We start from the raw sequence: 21102 nt of genomic DNA, 5'->3' as shown, positions 1-21102 counted from the left end.
ATTGCTTTTTAAGGTATATTACTGTTTTAATGTAAAATGGTACTGTCAGAATTTTGCCTTTTTTTACTCTCAAGGGTTAACAGTGTATAGGATACCTGATAACATTTTGTTTTTGAATGCTCTAACAACAACCATTAAAGGAGACATATCATGCTTTTAAATTGTTCCTTTTTACATATAAATCATACATTTGTAGTCTATATAAAGCGGAACTGCAATGCTTGGGTCTGAATTCCTCATTATTATAGCTCCAGAAGCCCCTTTTATACCCCTTTTCTGACGTGTGTCTGAGAGCAACTCGTTTTGGTGCGGTCTCTTTAAATACAATTGAGACACTTCATACCCCGCCCCCTCTCCAGTTTGCAGAGGTTCAACTCCACCCCGTTCGGCCATTTTTGTAGTCTGATAGCAGAGATAGGATTATCTAGCGGCACATAAACTTTTTATTCACACGTTATTAACAAAATGTCAACAACGGAAGACTTGTCCAGCCAGCCTTAGTGCTACATGTTCGAGCCAGAGTCGGAGCCGGAGCGAGATAAAAATGAAGACGACGAACCTGCAGAACAACGTCTTCATATGGATGTATCGCAATGGTGTGTTACTGTATTTAACTGTTACACATGAAACTTTGGTCTTCCGACCTTTTACCACCGTGTCGATTTATTTTGATTAGTATGTGCGAGGGAGAGAGAGCAAGACAGCGTCTAGTTTGGAGACGGTGATGTCTTGTTTACACTTTCGCCTGGCTCCGAGAGAGAGTGCAAGCGCGCGCGACCGGGTCTCTCTCTCTGCTCGTTCTTTCAGTCAAACATGCGCCACAAGCGCGGCAGTTCATCTACATTAGACGGTGTAATAAAGCGCGTGGGTTACTACATCCAACAACCGAACATTTTAACTTACCCTCTCGTAACTTCTGCATCCTTTAGCTTGGACTACAAAATTGCAGCGAGAAATAATAATGGCGGATTGCTCTAAGTGTTGGGCCGGAAGTCAATGTCCTTATTTGGCAGTTCCGCTGCAAATACTGTGACGTTATAGTTCAAAAAACGTCATAGATAACAGAAAAATCGGAACAGGTTGAAAAATAAGGCCAAAACAGAATATAAAGATATCAACGATGCACCTGAAGAGAATAATTTCATCTTTTCTGTACTTCTAAACACTCCAAATATACAACAAAATGCATTTAAGGGCTAAAAAAGTGCATTTAGCATGATATGTCCCCTTTAAACATATAATTCCTAATCTAACACCTTTCAGTCAGTTCTGCTGACTACACAATTGTACTACATGTAGAATCAAATATATAATATTTATATAAGATCTAAAGTGGTATCATTTACATGCACAACATGATCGTATATCACACCCTGTATCCTCATATACTTTATGAAATATTCTGTAGATTACATGACTGCTCACATTTTTACACACATGCACAAATTCAGCTTAGAAACAACATTCTGCTCAGTTGTGTATTGGCAAGAAAATGTAGCGGCAATTTAAAAGTTAAGCAAAGGCTTTTGGTTTCGCCTGCATGAACACAAACTGTGTGACTTTAATGTAGATCAGGTGACTCTACAGAAAGTAGAAAGTGTCCGACTTCACAACTTCTTCATCACAATTCTGGAAAACATGCTGCAAGTGTGTCCAATTTATTTATTTTTTTACATGTAAATTATCTTTGCATCTGAAAGTCTTCAATGATGCCACTTGGTTTTCCACAGAAGTGTCTTTCAAACAGTCAGTTATCAAAGGTGTGTTACAGGTTTACCACTACCAGTGAAGACTAGTTTGCAAATAACAAATGTGCCACATATTAACTATCACTTTTGTTGTAAATAAACTATTTAAACTACTGTAAAGTATAATGAATTGATATTCACTGTATTGACATATTCACTGTGGTGATGAACAAACTATTTTTTTCAAACTGCAAATCAAAGACCTTTAAACTTCTTTCATTTATACATTTAGATGTATGTATCCAAACTCTTAATAGCCTCCTGTTTTGTGCATGTTCTCCATCCATCTGGTATCTTACCACTCCCTGCAAATGTTTTCTCGTAGTGTTTTTCCAGGTCTTTCTGAAATCTGCACACAAACCACTTCCAGTAGGGCAGCTCAGAGGTATCAGGGGTGATGCTCCACTTTGCACATTCTCCTCCTGCTGTTCTGTATTGTTTATATAGGACTGTGTTATCTGAGGCATCATGGCGAAATGATCGATCGTTGCTTGCTACACATGATGTGCAGACCCAAGGAGACAAGTTTGTTGTTTTCCAGAAACATACCCCTATTATTCCATACACTCTGTGGAAAGGAACACTGTGATCTCCATCATGGTTTTCTATGGTGTTGGTGCAGTTGGCTTCACAGAACGGACACTGAGCCCAACAGCACTTACAGAAGTGACTAATCAGAATCTCTTCTGGTCTGAAATCTTGGTCCAGATTTACAGGAAATGTATTTGTGTTGAATCTTCTGCTGATGTCAGACATTATAGCAGGAAGTTCTTGTGTTATCACATCTTTTAGGATGTTGAAATCCTCAACATCACGATGTGTCACTCCACTGAGGTATTGTTCAGAGAAGATCAGCTCAGCTGAGAGCTTCTGTGTGAAATTCTTCTTCCACAAACCAAAATCTCCTCTGTTCGCTTGAACACATTCAGTAGATTCACGTGCTGCTTTTATTATTTTCTGCTGCAGGAGTTCAATGTTCTCCTTCATCTTGGGTAAAACACTGACACTGAAATTATCCTTGATGTACTGACTGACTTCATCTCTGATGAAGCTCTTGAAGTAATCTCTGGGATTATGAATGTAGTTAATGTATTTGCCAAAATCCTCCTCTTTTGCCAGTACCTTCAGGATATGTTTCTCCAGACTTGATCTGTTTCCATTCAGTGCTGCAGAGTTTGATTTAATTTCATCTGTCAGATCTTTGGCGGTCTTCTTGTAGACGCTCTGCTCAATGGGCTCTTTAAGTTTCTGACAGATGATCTCACCAAAAATTGCCGCTGAAGTAGATCCCTTGCAGTATTTCTGGAAAATACTATAGTACTCTTCTCTCTTCTTCTCCAAATAGAGAACAGGATCATTGGCTTCCCTGAACATTCTCTGTTGTTCAGTGATCATCTCTGTTTCTTTCTTAAAGATGCAGTAAGACAAATCCATGAAGAATTCATTCTTGAACACATATTTTACTCCTTTCTCATGGGCTGATATTCTAGCCTTGATGTAATCTGTAACTTGTTGAATGTAGCTCTTGTTGTAGCCCATCTTGGAAATTTTAAATGACTTAATCATTTCGTTTGTCTTCTGAGCAACATCTGCGACTAATGATCTTATTTGGGCTTCATCTTCTGGAGACAGAGTTTGAGTATATCCAAGTGTTTCTTTAACTGCTTTGTAAACACCCTTTACAGCCTCAAACTTTCCTTTTTTGGACGTTTTATAAATAGCATAATCTGAGTAACTTGGCACAGTGAAAATGTTGTTGTTCTCACTGCTCTCGCTCCAGTGGTCTACAGGAGCACTTTCATACACATTACTGAGCATCTCTCTCACATCTCTCATTATATCAATGTCTTTGATTTTTGGATTGTCTGTGATGATCATCTCCATCCACTCTTTCCAAAACAAATCAAACTCTTTCTTCAGTGTTTCTTCATTGTTACCTTTGCCTTTGAATTTTAAGGCAAGTTCTTCACTTTTTTTATAGAGAGTGTCTTCATGCTTTTTCCTCTTATCATCAATCTCTTTCTTCAGGTCTCGCTGCTGGAGAACCTCATTTAATTTCCTCTTTGTTTCTCTTACAATGTTTTCCTGAACATCCTTGATTTTGAGCTCAAATGATGTTTTCCACTGAATCAGCGTATCTTTATCTGGGTCTTTCTCAAAGAATTCTGCCATTGATTTTTTCACTTCTTCACTTGTTTTCTTCAGTTCTCTTTGAAGATCAGTTTCCTCAACCTTATCAATTGCTTTATTTTCTATTTGGTTGTGCAGTTTACTCTCAGTGTCCATCATGGCGCTGCGAAGACTCCAGGACCACTTGCTGTATTCAGTCTCCAGTTTCCTGTAGGCTGAAATCTCCAGAGAATTTCTGAAGCTGAAGACGAATCGTTCATTCAGTAAAGCCTCCCAGAGATCGTTAATACGATATTGTAAGTCTTTAGACTTTATTCCATCTGATTGTGATGCATGAGATATAATAGTCTTCTTGAGGTCTTGAATATTCTCACAGTAGTTTGGGTTTGGTGGTGCCATGGGTGGGCTTCCCTCCCAGAGCTGAGCAAAATACTTCACATCATTCTGGACATCAAATCTAATAATATCACTGAAACGATCTGCATCATAGACTTCATCTTTAGCAGCGAGTTTAGTCATCTCATCCAGTTTCTCCTGCAGTCGTCTTCTTCCCTCCATGTTTTTCTCTCCAGCTGTGACGTCTGAGACGTTCTGATGCACAAACACACATCTGGGATTCAGTCTGACCTTCTTCATCCTCAGGAAGGCCTGAACAACAATCTGAAGAACTTCCTGCATCTCATATGGGTTTTCTCCAAAGATGTTGATCAAGGTCAGATGTCCAAGACCTACAACAAATGTGGCCAATTCATTGTCATGATGTGTTGTTGATTTTCCAGCCAGTTCTAGAGCACGAAGACCTTCAGTATCAACGACCAGAATATAGTCAGATTTCATTTGTGTTTTCATCTCGTCTGAGACTTTGACCAGCTGCATGAACGCTCCTCTGGTGCACCTGCCGGCACTGACGGCAAACTGGAGTCCAAACATGGCGTTCAGCATGGTGGATTTCCCAGAGCTCTGAATCCCTAAAATTGACAGCACAAAGACCCTCTGGTCTCCCAGTTTCTTTACGAGTTCATCTAGAACAGCAGAGATCCAGATCACAGGAACATGAGCAGCATCTCCATCCATCAGCTCCAGTGGAAATCCAGAGATCATCATCTCTGCTGCAAGACTCGGGAGAGAAGAGAAGTGAACCTGCAGGCCTTTCTTGTTCTCCTTCACAGATGAACATGATTCATAGATCTGACCGATCTCCCTCATGATGTGCTCCAAACCAAAGCCTGCAGCCTGAAGATCCTCAGATATTCTCTCAAGTTCAGTTTGTTCAGCTATGAGTTGTTTAGATTGATCATGTTTCTCTTTCAGTTTTAAGACTTTTGACCACTTTTCATCATATTTGTGATGTATATCAGAAAGATCAGCTGATGTATATTCATCCAGGAGGTTTCCGAGCCACTTAATGAAAAACATCTTCTCATGTTTATCATGTGAGTTCATTTGTCTAATGAAGAGCTTCATAAACTCACTGATGTTGGATTCATGCTGCTGTTTACGGATTTTCTTCAGCTTTGTTTGGTTTTTACTGTTTTCCATTTCTATTTCCTTTCCTCGAAGTCGGTGTAGTTCTTTGTTCTTCTGACTCCACTGATGCCACAGTTTTCCCTGATGAGGCAGAATTGATTCTTTGATTCCTATCAGATCTTTCTTCACCAGCAAACTAATCATCGACTGTGCTGCTTCTCTTCCTCTGCTGCAGTCTTCATTATTTTTCTCATCTACTCTGATGTCTGAGTGTTTGGACAAATCTTCAAGTCTGAAAGTGGAAGATGATTCTGAGAGACAATCATTTATAGCTCTTCTGAGATTTTCAGATACTTCTGATTGATTTCTATCTTTCATACCAATCTTGTATTTTCCTTTGCCTGTCTTAATCATAGTAGATTCATCCTCAGTGAAAAGAAATATGAGTGGCTTCGTGTTTGTGTACAGGTTTTGGATTGTTTTTGCACTTCTGGAATTCCTGTTAAGTTGTGTTAGAAGGACAACATTGACTGAGGACATTTCAGTGAGGATCAGCCGCTGTTTCTCATGGTCTCCTGCATCACCGTGTAGATTACAGAACGCAACACAGTCATTGAATTGATCCGTGTTTTTCCCAGAGGGGCAGAACCAGGCGATCTCCACCACTCCATCCATCAGGACTCTGGATCTGCTGCTGCCTGGGCAGTTCCTGTGGAAGAATGTGTTGTGTTTCTCATTGATCAGACTGTTCATCAGCTCAGACTTGGATGAAGACACAGAGTCAAACCTGAAGAATGACACCATTGGAGTTTGTGCCGTGTAGATCAGCTGGGTTTTACTGATGGTTTCATTTTTGGGGTTTCTCGTCTTCCAGCTCTTGTTGATTTGTCTGAATGTCCAGAGAGGAAACTCAATCTGTTGTGTGAATGGATTAGGAACAAGCAGAGGCAGAGCGTACTGACACTGAGATAGTTTAGTGACCATCAGCTGCTTCAGGAAATCATCAGCACAAAGAAACACAGCCATCTGAACATCCATCGGATGAATTCGATCAGATCGATTCGTTCCTTTGTTTGACAGAGACATTATTTCAAAAACATCATGAACATTTTCACTCCTGGCTTCAAACAAGTCTCCCTGTTTTGTTTGATCCTGTTTACTGGTCTCTTTATTTTTGATGTATCTTGCTCTGTAGTTCATCATCAATAGTTTTTGAAGGAAAGTCTGAACCAGCTCTTCCTCAGCACAAGACTCATTGGACTGTAAAGCATGTGTAGTTATCTGAAGAACATCTGCTGGTCTCAGGTTATTAAGACTCCCGCCTTCAAGATTAAGTTTGTGAAACAGATTATTAATTTTTTCCATGTCTTTTTCAGTATTTTCCTGTTGTAGATTATTCATTTTTTCCATGTCTTTTTCAGTATTTTCCTGTTGTAATGATGGTGTTGATCAGGACAGACTCCTGATTGTCCACAGTCCTTGTTTCCCCTGTTGATTAAGCAAATATTTAATTTATTTAGAGAAATAACTTTTATACAGAACAAATATACAGTGGAGAAAATAGTGATTGGATCCCCTGATGATTTTGCCCACCTACAAAGAAAGGAAGGGTCTATAGTTTTTAAGGTAGGTTTATTTTAACTGATAGAGACGAAATATCAACAAGTAAATCCAGAGAAAAACACATCATATAAAGGTTATAAAATGATTAGCAGTTGATTGAGTATTTGATCCCCTACCAACCAGCAATAATTCTGCCTCCCACAGAGTGGTTATGTGCCCATGTGACACAAGATCTCTGAAGATCTCAGCAGAGGAGGATTAAACAACTCCACAAACAGCATTACCAGCTTTACTTATTACTAACCAGACTGACTTTATTTCTGTTAGTAGTCTACAAAAGTTGTTATTGAGAACTAAGAGAGGTTTAACTCTATTTGATTTGAAGTCACCATAACTGATTATTGTTTACATTAGTTGGGCTCTTAACTCTTTTTATATCTTTTGTATTTTTGGCTGGTTTCTGTTTTGAAGTCTTTAAAAGTGCATCCATCCATGACAAAAGGTCTCCACACGGCTCTGGGGGGTTAATAAAGAACTCTTGAAGTGAAGCGACACATTTGTGTAAGAAAAATACGCAAGTCGACTCACGCCAAAAGAGTAACACTTGGCGATGTATGTCGTAGGAGTAGCGTAAGCTGTGATGCCTCTCGCGGTTCAAACAAGCAGGGCTGGGCAACAAACTCAAGTTCCTCCGACATTTCTCTCAAAAAGTTCTAGATTTATACTTCTAATTCGTGATTGATGTTTTGTTTTGCTCTATCCTCTGCACTTTCGGGTTCGTCATTACGTTGTGCGTCAAGTTCAAGGGTTAGTCTTTCGCCGTAAATCGATGCACACAGCTGTCTGTCGGAAGCTAGTTATTTTAGTTGATAAAGTTTTAAATATGAATATTTTTCTCACACAAACGCATTGCTTCGCTTCACAAGGTCTTTATTAACCCCCTGGAGACATGTGGAGTACTTTTATGATGGATAGATGCACTTTTATGATGGACAGATGCACTTTTATGATGGACAGATGCACTTTTATGGACTTCAAAACAGAAACCATTCACTGCCATTACAAAACTTGGAAGAGACAGGACATTTTTTAATATAACTCTGATTGTATTCGTCTGAAAAAAGAATGTCATATACACCTAGGATGGCTTGAGGGTGAGTAAATCATAGGCTAATTTTAATTTTTGGGTGACCTATCCCTTTTAAAAGCCCTTTCACACTAAACTTGACGCAATACAACAAGGCGAATCGCTGATGAATGGAGCTTTCACACCGAACGCGAAACGATAGATCTCCTTCGGCTAATTCACGCAAGGTGGCGCTGATCGACAATGCATTTTTCCTCACACTGAAAAACCCCAAAAGTTAAGCTAACTCATTTCATTTGAGGACACTGATTACCTTAATTTGTTTAATATTAGATATACATTGCAGTCAAGAAGTTAAGTGATTAATTATGTGATAAATTAAGTGATTAATTAAGTAATGACTGAGCATTAGTGACGAACACCTGCTGTTAATGAGCAAAATTACTGAAGCAAAGAGAAACACAAACTACAACTGACTTCAACCACAGCCTTAGATGAAATCAGCTGAAGATAAAAGACATTACATCTCTCAAGATCTCAGCAGAGGAGGATTTAAGAACTCCACAAACAGCATTACCAGCTTTACTTATTACTAACCAGACTGACTTTATTTCTGTAAGACGTCTACAAAAGTTGTTATTGAGAATTAGCAGAGGTTTATATGATGATGGTTTATTGAGTTTCATTTGATGTTTCACGATGGTGATCAGTGTTTGCTTTAGTTGGGTTCTTGACCCTTGATTTTATAACAACAATTTTACTATGTGTGGTGTTTTTAAATTTAATAAACTATGTGTTTATTTTATTGCAATCAACAAATTATGAAGAAAAATGAAACAAAAGCACGCACATCAGTCTCAAAAGGGTGCTCGACTAAAAAACAACAAGTGAAAAGATAAAGTATAAAGTCGGCAACACCTAAGCTCCAAAATTATCAAAAATATTTATTTTCAAGACAACTATCGCATAGCGTATGTGACGTTTCGAGCACGCAGGCTCTTCATCAGACAAATTGACTACAGATGTGCAACCCTTTATATCTCCAGGTGATCACGTCCAAACATGTTACTAATCAATACAACAATACAAAACGAAAAAAGAAAAACAAATATATATATATATAAAAAAGAGAAATACACACACACACACACACATCTATATGACAATTCAAAGAAATGGACGAATATCAAAATCTTCATTAAGTCCTCTAGGGGACAACATGTCTAATGTGAAAATCCAAAAAGCCTCACGCTGTAAAAGCAATTTATCAATGTCACCTCCACGACGTGGATACTTAACTACCTCGATGCCTATGTATTGAAGAGTAGAAACTGAATGTCTAAAAGCTGCAAAATGCTGTGCAACTGGACTTTTTGGATCATGGTGTCTAATTGCACATCGATGTTCAGAAATGCGATTCTTCAAAGGTCTACTAGTCTTACCAATGTAACATAAGCCACAAGGGCAACGCAGCATATAAATAATGTTGGCCGTCTTACACGAAATGGTGCCTCGAATTTTAAAAGTTTTTGCCGTATGAGGATGTGTAAAAGTTGATGTCGTATATGTAAAATTACACTGTTGACAGTTACCACATCTATAATTACCATGAGGTATTTTATTCAAGAAGTGAGGAGCTGGTTTTAAATCCGCTCTAACTAAAATATTTCGAAGGTTAGGTGTTTTTTTATACACTAAACGAGGTGGTTTTTCGAAGCATTTTTTAAGATTGGGATCACTCTCTACAATATGCCAGTGTTTAGATAAAACATTATTAACATCCTTGGTAACAGGCGAATATTGCATATAACAATTAACACGACATTCCGTTTTTTTTTTTTTTTTTAACTAGACTCTCTTTTTGTGACACATCTTTAAAACGACTCGCTGCAGACTGAATCCACTCTTCTTTATACGATCGATGTCTAAATCTCTCTGATAAAATATGTGACTGCTGTTGGAAATCATCATCACTGCTACAGATACGGCGAATCCGACTAAATTGAGAAATTGGTAACGAACGTTTTAATGACACCGGATGATAGGATTGTCCGTGCAAGATAGTGTTACGATCAGTAGGTTTCCGATACAAAGTGGTCTCCATGCCCGACGTGGTATGAAGAACAAGCACATCCAAAAAATTCATTTTCTCTTGATGGAAATCATTGGTAAATGTTAACGCAGTACATTTATTATTTACCAAATTGTGAAACTCTAATAGCTCCGCTTCAGTGCCACTCCACAATAGAAAAACATCGTCAATGTATCTTTTCCATAAAAGAATGTGCTTTAAAAAATCGTTAACCGGATTAAACACAAATTGATGTTCAAACATGCGACAAAATAAAGATGCAAAACTTGGGGCCATCTTAGATCCCATACTGACCCCCGAAATCTGCAAATAATACTCAGACCCAAACAAGAAATAATTATGTGAAAGTACCAATTTTGCCAAATCACTCAAACACACAGTACTAGGAGTTTGACAAAGCCGTTGATTCAGAAAAAATTCAATTGCCTCTAGCCCACCCTGAAACGGAACATTGGTATACAACGATTCAACATCCATAGTGACTAGAAGAACAGGACAATCCGGTAATTTCACATTGTTAACAAGTTCAATAAAATGCATCGTGTCTCTAATATAAGAAGGCAAAGACATCACCAAAGGTTGTAAATGAAAATCGACGAAAGCTGAAATTTTTTCTGTAAGAGACCCAATTGCTGCTACTATAGGTCTCCCAGAGGGAATATCACTATAAGGTTTATGAATTTTGGGCAGTGTATATAACACCGGTGTAATCGGATGTTCGACACACATATATTCATATTCAGCTTTCGTCAACAAACCTGAATCTACAAACAATTTTAAAGTGTTATGTACAGATGTTTTAAAATTAATCACAGGATTTGTACTCAATTTTTTATAAAAGGTTGAATTAGACAATTGTCTCTGAATTTCAACTTCATAGTGGCCTGATAAGAAAATTCTGCACCATCCAGGCCATCCTATGCACCCAAATAAAATTTAGAAACACGGACAACCCTATTTTTTCCTAAATTACATTTATTGGTCTAAATCCTTAGGCTGGGGCCGTGTAAAATAATTAAAGGCTTTCTCTTGAACGTACACTCACTTCCCTTTTCCTTCTCTTCATTTTCCCTAATACCTCTCTGCCTCTCCCTTACACCAAGGATCATCAGCCTCATACACTAAGTAAAGTGGAGTACTAGTGTTATTGGAATTTAAACTAAAACATGACCATATATATATACAGCATATATATAATGTATGTATAAAGTGTGCGTATTTTTCTTGTACCTGTCTCTCATTTACTTGTCACTTCTTCTGGCCTCATGTTACAAACTGAACTGTCTCCACCTTGGTGCATCCAAGGCGACATCTATGTATATATCTATACCCGCCCGCGCCGTCAGATCATTTAGACGTGTGCTGTTTTCAAGAGATAACAACGATATAAATACTGTTCGTTTTCTCACACAAACCGCTCGTTTCGTGTCTTAGGCCATCAATGTGTACTTACGATGGGGAATTGTTTCATTTGGACGATGGGGAATTGTTTTAATTTGGACTCTGTGCTTGTGTTTTGAGCCAGTGACCATCGACCTGCATTATATGACTGACAGACAAGAACGGTTTGACCTAAAAATATCAAAATTGAAACTACTGCGGAAAAAAAGACACCTACATCTTGGATGCCCTTGAGGTAAGCTAAAACATATCAAAAATTAATTTCAAAGTGAACTATCCCTTTAACTGAGTTTCTCATACAGGTTTGGAACAACATTAGTGTAAGTAAATTATGACAGAATTATCATTTTTAGGTGAACTCCCTTTAAAGTGCATTAACAACATAACACTCTCAATAACGGATGAGACAGTGGTTCAATGCAAAGAGAGATTTTTGCTTTTAAGAAATTGTTTTTAAGGACTACAACAAACGACTGATAGGACCTACACTGTTTTTTGACTACAATGACTTTTTTTCTTTTTTTTTTGCCTTTGCAAACGTGTCTTATAAACACTTTACGGCAGACAAAAAAGCTAATGTAATAAAATTAAAGGTCAAGACAAGAGCCCAACTAAATCAAACTGTTCACCTGCAAATTAAACAAATTAACTTGACTTTTAATTTAGTGCAACTGTGCTGCTAGCATTTTACAGATCAATTACCAGATGATTTTTTACAGTGAAAGCTGTAAAAATAACAGTACTTTGTAGGTGAAGAAGATCCTGACAGTTAATTACGCCAAATTTACACTGAAAAAAGTTTTAAAACATGTATTATTACATGCATAATCTTTTTCTGATATATATAATATGTATATCATATATATATATATATATATAAATATATATATATATATATACAGTGCTATGCATAAGTTTAGACACCCATACTAAAGTTGACTAAAAAGAGGTATAAAAAATCATCTTTTGGAAACTCAACTTAATGCCTTAATTTAAAAAAATAGGAAAAATCCAACCTTTAAGGACACCAATTTTCTTTGTGAATGAATAATGTATCGTAAATAAATAAATGTTCTTCCTTAAAATACAGGGTGCATAAGTTTGGACACCCCTATGTTAAATTCCCATAGAGGCAGGCAGATTTTTATTTTTATTTTTTATATATATATATATATATATATATATATACATGGGCGTCTGTTTGAATGCGTCATTGTACCCAGCACATATACCGCATGGGCGTCGGTTTGGTTTGAAAAGTGCTGGGTACAATGACGCATTCAAACAGACGCCATGTATATATAAGAATGATACTTTTAAACATAACACTAAACCGCCAATAGGTGTCGCCAGACGGCCGTCTTAATGAGCGAGTCAATGATTCATTCGTTCAAACGATTCGTTCAAATGACTGAGTCATTCCTGATTGAGACAGATGTTTATGGATTGATCATTGAATATTTGAGTCAACCGATTCGTTCAAAACGAATTCATATATACTCGTATATATATATATATATATATATATATATATATATATATATATATATATATATATATACCCAGCCATGGGCGTCGGTTTGAATGCGTCATTGCACCCAGCACATATAGCCTATAGCCTATACCGCATGGGCGTCGGTTTGGTTTGAAATGTGCGCGAAAGAGAAAAAAAAATGAATGCGTCATTGTACCCAGCACATTTCAAACCAAACCGACACCCATGCGGTATATAGGCTATAGGCTATTCGGTTGTTAAGTCGTGACGTAACCACTCTCCGATAATTCTCTTTCCGGGTCCAAAGTCCAGGTCCTCTCTACCGCTTTCGCTAGTGTTTTGGTTATTATTGAGTGTTTTTACAATGCCGCAGTGCTGTGTCCCGTGTCCCGAGCTAACTCACTTCAACCTCGTAAATCTTCTTTTTCATTGATGCCTGGACTCTACCCTTAATTATGCCACCTGAGTGATGAGCTACACTAACCATTCTGTTGGTGTTAAAGGAATTTAAACCCTTTTTGACCGCCAAGGGTGCCTCACTAAGAAGGACGTGATCGTAAATAAATGTACAGGTTCCACCATTGTTATTTCTGGACGAGAGGAGCGCTTGGACCCGGAAAAGGCTAAACGTCACGCGTGACGTCAGACTTAACAATCGGATATGTGCTGGGTGCAATGACGCATTCAAACCGACGCCCATGCGGTATATAGGCTATAGGCTATATGTGCTGGGTGCAATGACGCATTCAAACCGACGCCCATGCGGTATATAGGCTATAGGTGTGTTCGACATCGGCTGCGGCTGGATGTATCCGATCGGCGAGAGTAGCCGCGTGCAGGCGGGGAGGAGCTGCAAACGGAGATGTGAAGTCGGACACTTTCTGGTTCCCGTAGTGACCGCTCACGTGGTGTTTGCATACTTTACCACAGCTGAAGTGAAATAAATGCAATATTTGCCAAATAATGTTTCAGAGACATTTTCAGCCTATATACCGCATGGGCGTCGGTTTGGAAACCGTCGGTTAAAAGCTACTATCAATTAAGGGGTGGGAGTGGCGCAATGGATAAGACACATGCCTTTGGTGTGAGAGACCCGGGTTCGAATCCACTGTGAGACACCAATGTGTCCCTGAGCAAGACACTTAACCCCTAGTTGCTCTAGAGGCGTGCGACCTCTGACATATATAGCAATTGTAAGTCGCTTTGGATAAAAGCGTCAGCTAAATGAATAAATGTAAATGTAAATGAAGTGGAGTCTACGTTTTTTAATCAGTTTTACTTTGATAAACATGACACAATATAACATCACAACTACATGAAAAGAGTGTTTACTGTTATAAAAAACTGATTTGTGCGCTTTAGAGGAACTAAAGGTGTTTGAATAAACACGCAACACATGTGATCGTTGTCATGCAATGGATTTGGCCAATCGTGGAACAGCTGTGTCGTCATCAGAGCTCCTGCAGCCCAGTGCAGTCGCTCTTGAGAAGCTGCGCTGGCTGAGTTCTCCGGCTACTCTCGAATCGCTCTCGCGATACTTTGATGGCATACGTCACAGTCACGTGGCGTCGGCGCTGGATCAAGTCGGACAAAATTTCTAACCGGCATGCACTGCTTCAAGTCAGCCGCCGATCGGTCTGCACAGAGCTGCATGAAGTCGAACAAGCCTTATATGTGCTGGGTCATGGGCGCCGTATAGGGGGGAAAAGTTAGGACGATTCCAAGGGTCCCTGACTGACAGGGGCCCCAACAAATAAGTAAAAACTAATTTAAAAAAATATATATATTATACACTATACAAATCATCATCATTAAGTATATTTCAAATAATTATACAATGAATGATGTCTTTGATTTTACTTATTTTGGCAATAAAAGTTAAATATCCCCATTGATCAAAAAGTAAACTTTCATTTTGACCGACCACCCCCCTGTATCTGCATGAAATGGTTTGGTCCTGCGTTAGCGTGCGCGGTGTTTGTGTTTAGTTAGTTGTAGTTGCAGACAGTTAAGCCCTCATTATGCTTCTGCGTCAACTCCACGGCGTAGCTACGCCGTCACTTCACCGCCAGAACGCTAGGGGGGTGGTGTGGTTCGCGAATCTCTTTCCTAGTTTGTTTTGGTTCCATGCGCCGGTTCCGCTTTTTCATTTCCGACAATGGCGAGCGAAAGAGAGAGAGTGTTGTCGCAGCTGGAGCTAATCAACGTTGAACAACAAATGATTTTATTGCAAATGTTTAATCGTAGAAGAAAAAGAAGACGTCAGCGAAGGTGGTCTGTACGACCAGTGCACGAAGACAGGGGAAGGATTGGCGAATTTGTTACGGTTGTTCGACCGCTGAGGGACTTGGACGAAGAAATGCACTTTAAGTATTTTCGGATGTCGAAAGGTCGATTTGACGATCTTGTTCATCGTTTAAAGCCGTTAATACAGCATCAGACTACACACAGTATGCCTATTGACCTCGCTCAGAGACTGGCAGTGACTTTAAAGATTTTATCTTCGGGTGCAAACCAACAGATCACCGGGTTGGGCTACAAAATGGGTTCGACCACGGTGCCATGGCAGGATAATGTAGTGTCCCGTGGCAGACTTGGTTAATTACTTGATATCCATGATGTACCCGTGAACATTGTATTGTAAATAAACAACAAACTTTTTTTTCAAAACAAACATTGATTTGATTGATTGAAGTTTATTTCTAGCAACAACAAAAAAAAGAAAAGAATATATATAAATATATACATATACACTACCGGTCAAAAGTTTTAGATCGGTAAGATTTTTAATGTTTTTAAAAGAAGTCTCTTCTGCTCACCAAGGCTGTGTTTAGTATATAAAAAACAATAAAACAAAACATATTTTATGACAATTTAAAATGACTGTTTTCTATTTTAATATATTTTACTCCGGAAATGATGTATAATCTGACCAATCACAGCCCCTGCGGTCTGCGTCACCGCGACGCGTAGTTAAAATTTTTCCGTCGATTCGACGCAGAAGCATAAAACAGGCTTTAGTCGATGCGACGCGTCAGCAACACAGAGACCACAATGTTGCATAGTAAAAGAAAATCTGGTTTTCAAAAAAGGAAAGACAAAAGAAAGGGTGTCAATCTGTAACCCAGTTTTTCACCAAGAAAGGTGAGTAGCCTTTAGTCTGTGCGTGGTATTAACCTGTTGTCCATACATAGTGAAATAAGCTAGCTAGTGTTAGCCTACATTTCATCAACATTTAATCAGTGCAGGGAAACGTTTAGCAAGATATTCATATTAAATCATTGTCCATGCCCCTGCAGACTTAACAACAGACGAGTCAGCAGCACCCCAGTCTCCCCATAACTACCCCCCCTCCCTGTCCCAGTGAAGAAGGTGAGCAACACTGGGGGCAGTCATGGCCTAGTGGTTAGGGAGTTGAACTGGTAACCCAAAGGTTGCTGGTTCGATTCCAGAACTGGTGGGAAATGACTGAGGTGCCCTTGAGCAAGGCACCTAACCCCTTATCGCTCCCTGGGCGCCACACAAAGGCTGCCCGCTGCTCTGGGTGTGTGTATCCACGTTTGCAGTGTGTGTGTGTTAACTACTCACTACTCTGCTCCTAATGTGTGTGCATTAACTTGGATGGGTTAAATGCAGAGGTCAAATTCCAAGTATGGGTTACCATACTTGGCCATCACGTGTCACTTTCACTTTCACTTTCACTGTGGTAATGACTTAGCATCATTCCAGGGAGTCTGTGTGGGGTTCCCTGACTGTCTCTCTTGCTCTTTTTACCATAACAAAAAAAGAAAATGAAAATTTATTAATGACAGAAATCAAACACAAATTATTTTCTCACATAATGACCATTATGACATAAAACAACAACAACCTCCTGTCTGTACTGGATGCAGTTAGAAACAATGAGTAGCTTACCTCAACCTGCGTGTGTTACAGACAATATTAAAATAATCCAGTTTGATGCGTTCATTTAGACTGAATTTTGCCCATTAAATGACATCTATAGATACAGACTTTATTATTCCCATCATTCCAAACCTCAAAACCTATTGATTTAGTGATCACTTGATCTGTTTTGTAGCACTATAATAACCCTGGTGTGGAAATTCCGTTTTACACGTCAACTTTATTTTGTTGTTGGCATAGCCTATATGTGCAGTTAAGTTAAAAAATCTGCTGTTTTCATTGTTTTGATATGATGATGTTAGTTTATTTTAATTAAAAAGTTAATATATGTTTAGTTTTTTCTTCTTTTTTTTAAATCTGTCATTAATTTTACAATAAAAATACATTGAGACTGTAAAGGATTGCCTTAAGGACATTTTTATGTTGGCTTTTAATCTTGTATCAAATAGTGAACTGCATACTGTATGCAGACTTGCATTTACACAGCATAAAATATTGTGCTAGTACTAGTATTGAACTACAAGAAGCAAAACAGTTGCAAGCCTTTGATTAGGGTTATGTAAAGCTTTTGATGGGACAGTTAGGTCCTAGAGATGTGGTGACAACAGCTGCGCGGAGGGGGCCCAATTAGATTTTTTTGTCATGGGGCCCAAAATTCCTGGCAGCGCCCCTGTGCTGGGTACAATGACGCATTCAAACCGACGCCCATGCGGTATATAGGCTATAGTCTATATGTGCTGGGTACAATGACGCATTCAAACCGACGCCCATGTATATATATATATAGGCTATGTACATAATAAATATATATATATACATGGGCGTCGGTTTGAATGCGTCATTGTACCCAGCACATATAGACTATAGCCTATATACCGCATGGGCGTCGGTTTTTGACAGTACCAGTCAAAAGTTTGGAAACATTACTATTTTTAATGTTTTTGAAAGAAGTCTCTTATGCTCATCAAGCCTGCAGTTAAAAAAAAACAAAAAAAAAAAACAGTAATATTATGAAATATTATTACAATTTAAAATAATGGTTCTCTTTTTAATATATTTTAAAATGTAATTTATTTTTGTGATGCAAAGCTGAATTTTCATCAGCAAGTACTCCAGTCTTTGGTGTCTTATGATCCTTCAGAAATCATTCTAATATGATGATTTGATACTCAGTTATTATCAATGATGGAAACAGTTGTGCTGTTTAATATATTTTTTTGGAATACTTGTTTCAGGATTCATTGATGAGTAAAACGTTAACAGCATTTATTCATAAAAACAGCATTTATTCAAAATAAAAACATTTCTAACAATATAAATCGTTACCATCACCTTTTATCAATTTAACGCATCCTTGTTGAATTAAAGTACTAATTTCTTAAAAAAAAAATAGTTATTGTTCCCAAACTTTTGAACGGTAGTGTATATTGTTTGTTACAAAAGATTTCTATTCTAAATAAATACAGTTCTTTTTAACTTTTTATTCATCAAATAATCCTGAAAAAAGTATCTCAGGTTATAAAAAAAATATTAAGCAGCACAACTGTTTCCAACATTGATCATAAATCATCATATTAGAATGATTTCTGAAGGATCATAAGACACCAAAGACTGGAGTACTTGCTGATGAAAATTCAGCTTTGCATCACAAAAATAAATGACATTTTAAAGTATATTAAAAAAGAGAACCATTATTTTAAATTGTAATAATATTTCATAATATTACTTTTTTTTTAACTGCAGGCTTGATGAGCATAAGAGACTACTAAAAATAGTAATGTTTCCAAACTTTTGACTGTTACTGTATATATATATATATATACATGGGCGTCGGTTTGAATGCGTCATTGTACCCAGCACATTTCAAACCAAACCGACGCCCATGCGGTATATATGAAGAGTTCAGATGCAAAAGCCTCTAAGTGCCATCTGAAATTTTCTTCTAGAATGATCATTTTTATCAAGCTCGTATATTTAAGTTCAGTAATTTCACTTAAATGGCAATGCAAATTATCTATTAATTGTCATTTAAGTGAAATTACTGAACTTAAATATATGGCTTTTGCATCTGAACTCTTTATATATATATGACGCATTAATTTTTTCTCTCTCTTTCGCGCAGGTCATGTTTTGAAAGACGATGTCCTGTAGCTTACTAATGTAAATAAATACAAATGTAGGCCTATACAAAAATGTGATGATGTCCGACTCGTTTTATGAAGAAGCCTTAAGTTTTCAAAAAGCATTGGATATATGACCCACTATTTATATACACACACACAGTAATGAATGAGTAATACTGGTAATAATGAGTAATGAAGTCAAACCTGAGTGTGGAAGTCTTCCCTCTCTGTATCTTCAATTCGGTTAGGAGCGAGTGAATGTTCTCTGGCTGCTGTCTCTATTTATAAGGTTGTGACGTGGAATGCTGTTGTCTTGTTTATTTATTTTTTTATTCATGTGACGGAAGAAAGAAAGTGAAAGTGTTTTAGTGTCAGCTGATTTGAGCTGAGGTTAACTCTTGTATGTACATTTTTCTTTTTTTATTTCTGTCTTTTTATGTGTTTATGTTAATAATAATGCTTGTTTTTAATTATATATGTGACAGTGATAGAAAAGTTATTTGAATTAAATGTTGAAAAACTTGTTGTCATATTTCATTTTACAATTTTAACTCCGGTCAATTTTAACATTGAGCTCATTTTGTTGTAAATTTGGAGTGCTGTCAATACAGAGAACAATGACAAAAATCGGTGTTGCCTACACCGTCTCATAAATCCTCTTTTTAAAATGTGCACCCTGTTGACTTCAATGGGCCATATTTTAAACCTGCTTTTACAAGTGCAAGTTTACATTACAAGTGCACAGGTCATGTGAGTGATTCCTTTAGAGTTAACACGGGTGAATCTGACTGCAGTAGATGTGAAGGATATTAATAAAGTTAATTCGGCCAGCGCTCATACCTGTGTTTACATCCTGTTTTCGGTTGAAGTCCAAAGTAGGTGATTGTCGAATTCACGCGCATATGTTTAGTTACCTATGATCACGCGCGTGAACTCGACAATCGACTACTTTGGACTTCAACCGAAAACAGGATGTAAACACAGGTATGAGCGCTGGCCGAATTAACTTAATTTTAACGGATGGTGTAGCAATATTGTTGTCCAGGTGGAAATCGGGAGAAATTCGGGAGAAAGGTCGGTCCGGGAGATTTTCGGGAGGGGCTTTGAAATTCGGGAGTCTCCCGGAAAAATCGGGAGGGTTGGCATGTATGTCTACGAGTGCTCTAGAGTAGGCTAATCGTAAGTGCATCGTAAGAAGACAGAGTTATGAGGTAATCTGCAGGACAACCGGCAGATTACACCTTTAACTTTATTCAAATGCAATGTGATAAGGTTATGAATGTACTTTATTGTACACTTTATTACTATTTTTTTTGGTTAAATGAATGTATAAATTAAACAATTAAAAAGGTCAAAAAAGAAAAATAGAAATCTAAAAAAAGAAAAAAATAGAAAAAAATAGAAATAATTTAATCTAATAATTTTAATCAAAATTAAATTATTGAACATTAAATGATTGATGCACGAAAACCAGCCATGTATTGGGCATTTCTTGGTTGGCCATCATTGGTCCCACCACCTGTTTTATTAAATGTTGTCCTCTGCAGAGCCCTTTTCCTTTTAGCAAGGCTGGCAAAGTCTTCCTGACCTCCAAGTCCAAGTTCCAAGTCTTCCCACTTCTTCCTGACCTCCTTCCCTGATCTTTTAATGCCCCTATAGTTACAGTCAGTTATCTAGCAAAATCCTCCCAGATTTTTTATTTTTGTTTATTTGAATGACTTCCCTTAAACCTCCTGAAAATAATATGTTTGTATAGCTCCACCTCCTCTAAAATTACCTTAATCTCCTCTTAAAAAAAAAAAAAAAAAGGTATTTTCTTTTTTTTTTGGTTCAGCCATTTTGCTGGTGTCTCCACTCGTAGGTTTGTGCTTTTATAGATTATTGACCTCGTGGAAAATGCACATCAGGTGAAAACAGTTATGGTTAAACATTTAAAATTGCAAGCGTGTGCTGCAATTACAAGCCATTCTACAAGGTGACATTTCAGCACTTGACAAACGGACAGCGACTCTTAAGTAGCACTTAAAGCACAGCTGCGAACGATCGTGCTAAGTGCATATTTGTGAAACGCACGTGAAATGAACACGAAC

The 21102-nt window shown here is 37.8% G+C and overlaps 2 protein-coding genes across 5 annotated transcripts in view; both read right to left on the bottom strand.

The window, feature by feature from the left end:
* The window catches only part of LOC309507917 (uncharacterized protein), an 87619-nt gene that overhangs the window by 43664 nt on the left and 22853 nt on the right, over nucleotides 1-21102 (bottom strand). The window lies entirely within an intron of this gene.
* On the bottom strand, nucleotides 1974-19292 carry LOC309507895 (interferon-induced very large GTPase 1-like). Of its 3 annotated transcripts, none has more exons than XM_082182324.1 (3): nucleotides 19217-19291; nucleotides 6744-6833; nucleotides 1974-6698 (listed from the first exon to the last, which is right to left on the bottom strand). In XM_082182324.1, the coding sequence occupies exons 2-3, from the start codon at nucleotides 6753-6755 to the stop codon at nucleotides 1977-1979; spliced, it is 4734 nt and encodes a 1577-aa protein (XP_082038450.1). In that variant the 5' UTR covers nucleotides 6756-6833; nucleotides 19217-19291; the 3' UTR covers nucleotides 1974-1976. The 3 variants fall into 3 exon arrangements, with proteins under 3 accessions (XP_082038450.1, XP_082038449.1, XP_082038448.1); XM_082182323.1 differs by having other exon boundaries at nucleotides 1974-6736; nucleotides 6782-6833; nucleotides 19217-19270; XM_082182322.1 differs by having other exon boundaries at nucleotides 1974-6833; nucleotides 19217-19292.

This window comes from Leuciscus leuciscus (genome assembly GCF_965113295.1).
Source record: "Leuciscus leuciscus genome assembly, chromosome: 10".
In the NCBI taxonomy this organism is placed as follows: Eukaryota; Metazoa; Chordata; class Actinopteri; order Cypriniformes; family Leuciscidae; genus Leuciscus; species Leuciscus leuciscus.
Note: the sequence above shows the minus strand (reverse complement) of the source record. Positions and strands in the feature narration are given on the sequence as shown.

Coding starts and splice junctions, on each gene's coding strand:
- LOC309507895 (XM_082182322.1), bottom strand. CDS start 6,755: ATGGAAAAAATGAATAATCTACAACAGGAAAATACTGAAAAAGACATG.